Below are 2,393 nucleotides of genomic sequence, written 5' to 3'. Positions count from 1 at the left end.
AACTTCCTGACGTTTCCATGGCATTTGTAAACTGTCATGGCGCTGGTGGGAGTGCAGCAGTGAGCACGACCAGAGGTCACTCTCGTGCCTGTTTTGGTTTTGGTGGGTTTTGGCCGCTCCTTCACTGCAACCTGTTTTATCAGCAAGGTCTTTATGACCCGTATTTTGTGCCAACTTCCTATCTCATTCGGTGACTTAGAATGCCTGAACCATTTGGGAATGCCGCCCAGTAGGTTTCAGCCTCATTTTACCTAGCTCCTATTTAAGATGGAGTTGCTCTGGCTCACGCGCCTCTGACAATTTCATGTTCATTTTTCTCTTTGAATTCATGAGCAGCACTGAAGAGAGTGCATGAGGTTTCTGGAAAATGCCAATTTGAAGTCTTTTAGTCCATAAGATTCCCTGTTACAAATTTCCTCCCCGGCTGAAAAAAAGTAATGGTTGACCATAAGAAAGATGGCGGCCGCAGCTTCTCCCCGGCAACCCGACGCCATTCTCCAGCAATCGCATCGATACATTTAGTGCCTGCCTGTTTGCACGTCATTTCCGGCACTGGCATGGCGGGGTGAGCGGCCGGCTGCCTTATTAAGACTCAGAATTTAATCAGCCTGGTGAGCCCACTCTGAGGAGATGGAGTATCGCTGAGGTGATGGGAGAGAATGTGGTCGTTAGCAACATGGAGAGAGAAAGTGGGAAGCCCGTGGCTGTTGTCGCAGTTGTGACTGAGCCTCGGTTTACCCAGCGATACAGAGAATATCTCGAGAGGCAGAAACTCTTTGATACACAGCACCGTGTGGAAAAGATGCCGGATGGCTGGGTGGCGCTACCAGTGCTGGGAGAGACGCTTCCAGAGCAGCACCTGCAGGAGCTGAGAAATCGTGTTGCCCCAGGCAGTGCCTGTATGCTGACGCGGCTCCCGGATCCTGTTCCTTCAAAGAGGGCCCAGGGTTGTTCACCTGCCCAAAAATTGTGTCTTGAGGTGAGTCGCTGGGTGGAGGGCCGGGGAGTCAAGTGGTCAGCCGAGTTGGAGGCTGATTTGCCCCGATCATGGCAACGGCATGGTAATCTCTTGTTGCTGAGTGAAGACTGTTTCCAAGCCAATCAGTGGAAAAATCTGGGACCGGAACTCTGGGAGACCGTTGCCTCCGCACTTGGCGTCCAGCGTTTGGCAAAACGCGGGCGGGTATCACCGGATGGCACTCGAACTCCTGCAGTGACACTGCTGCTGGGTGACCATGGCTGGGTAGAGCATGTGGATAATGGTATCCTTTATAAGTTTGACGTGACCCAGTGTATGTTCTCCTTCGGAAACATCACTGAGAAGCTTCGAGTGGCATCCTTGTCCTGTGCTGGAGAAGTGCTGGTGGATCTCTATGCAGGGATTGGTTATTTTACGTTGCCTTTCCTAGTTCATGCTGGTGCTGCCTTCGTCCATGCTTGTGAGTGGAATCCCCATGCTGTAGTTGCTCTGAGAAATAACCTTGAGATCAATGGAGTAGCAGATCGGTGCCAAATACACTTTGGAGATAACAGAAAACTGAAGCTCTCAAATATTGCAGATAGGGTGATTCTGGGGCTGATTCCCAGCTCTGAAGAAGGCTGGCCCATTGCCTGCCAAGTGTTACGGCAAGATGCTGGAGGCATTTTGCATATCCACCAAAATGTGGAATCTTTCCCAGGGAAGAATCTTCAGCCTCTTGAAGTCAGCAAAACAGAGAAAGAACATTGGCTGTATCCTCAGCAAATTACCACCAACCAATGGAAAAATGGAGCTACCAGGGATACTAGGGGAAAAATGTTGTCACCAGCCACCAAGCCAGAGTGGCAAAGGTGGGCAGAATCTGCAGAAACTCGAATCGCCACTCTTCTTCAGCAGGTGCATGGGAAACCGTGGAAGACACAAATTCTGCACATCCAACCAGTGAAATCCTACGCTCCCCATGTGGATCACATAGTCCTGGATCTGGAATGCTGCCCCTGTCCTTAAGTTGGCTAGAGGAGGTGGACCCTGGGACACATGGGATCCATGTACGAGTGGTCCTTACTGTATCTGTTCAGTCGAGGTTGTCATCCCTTTTGTCCCCTGGTGATCAGTGTTTTTCATATTTTGTAGCCCTGAAAGCAGGCTCTAGATCAATTCAAATTATTTCATTTGTCTTCCATTGATAACATAGAAAATGAAATACCTATTTGGGAGAAGCAGCATGGCCCACTGAAATGAGGCTCAGTTGTGCAATTATGAATTCCAAATTCTGACCTCAGTTCTGGAATTGAAGTTTCAGTATGTTTTGGCCTCGGGTTTTGTTATTTGCAAAAGGAGAGTTTCTTTGAATTGTCTCACATAGCTATTTATTAAGCAGCTATACACAGGACATTGATTATTTTAAGAGTGA

At 48.9% G+C, this 2,393-nt stretch overlaps 1 protein-coding gene across 1 annotated transcript; it reads left to right on the top strand.

The window, feature by feature from the left end:
• Positions 1 to 469: 469 nt before the first annotated feature.
• Positions 470 to 2,139, top strand: LOC105468476 (tRNA methyltransferase 12 homolog). Its single transcript, XM_011718675.3, has one exon. It carries the CDS (start codon positions 650 to 652, stop codon positions 1,985 to 1,987), a length of 1,338 nt encoding a protein of 445 aa, XP_011716977.2. The 5' UTR covers positions 470 to 649; the 3' UTR covers positions 1,988 to 2,139.
• Positions 2,140 to 2,393: the final 254 nt, after the last annotated feature.

Source organism: Macaca nemestrina, chromosome 8, assembly GCF_043159975.1.
Source record: "Macaca nemestrina isolate mMacNem1 chromosome 8, mMacNem.hap1, whole genome shotgun sequence".
Lineage (NCBI taxonomy): Eukaryota > Metazoa > Chordata > Mammalia > Primates > Cercopithecidae > Macaca > Macaca nemestrina.
The sequence above is the reverse complement of the archived record's forward strand: the minus strand, read 5'-3'. Positions and strand labels throughout refer to the sequence as shown.

Excerpts from the sequence above, each read along its gene's own strand:
- LOC105468476 (XM_011718675.3), top strand. The coding sequence starts at position 650 with ATGGGAGAGAATGTGGTCGTTAGCAACATGGAGAGAGAAAGTGGGAAG.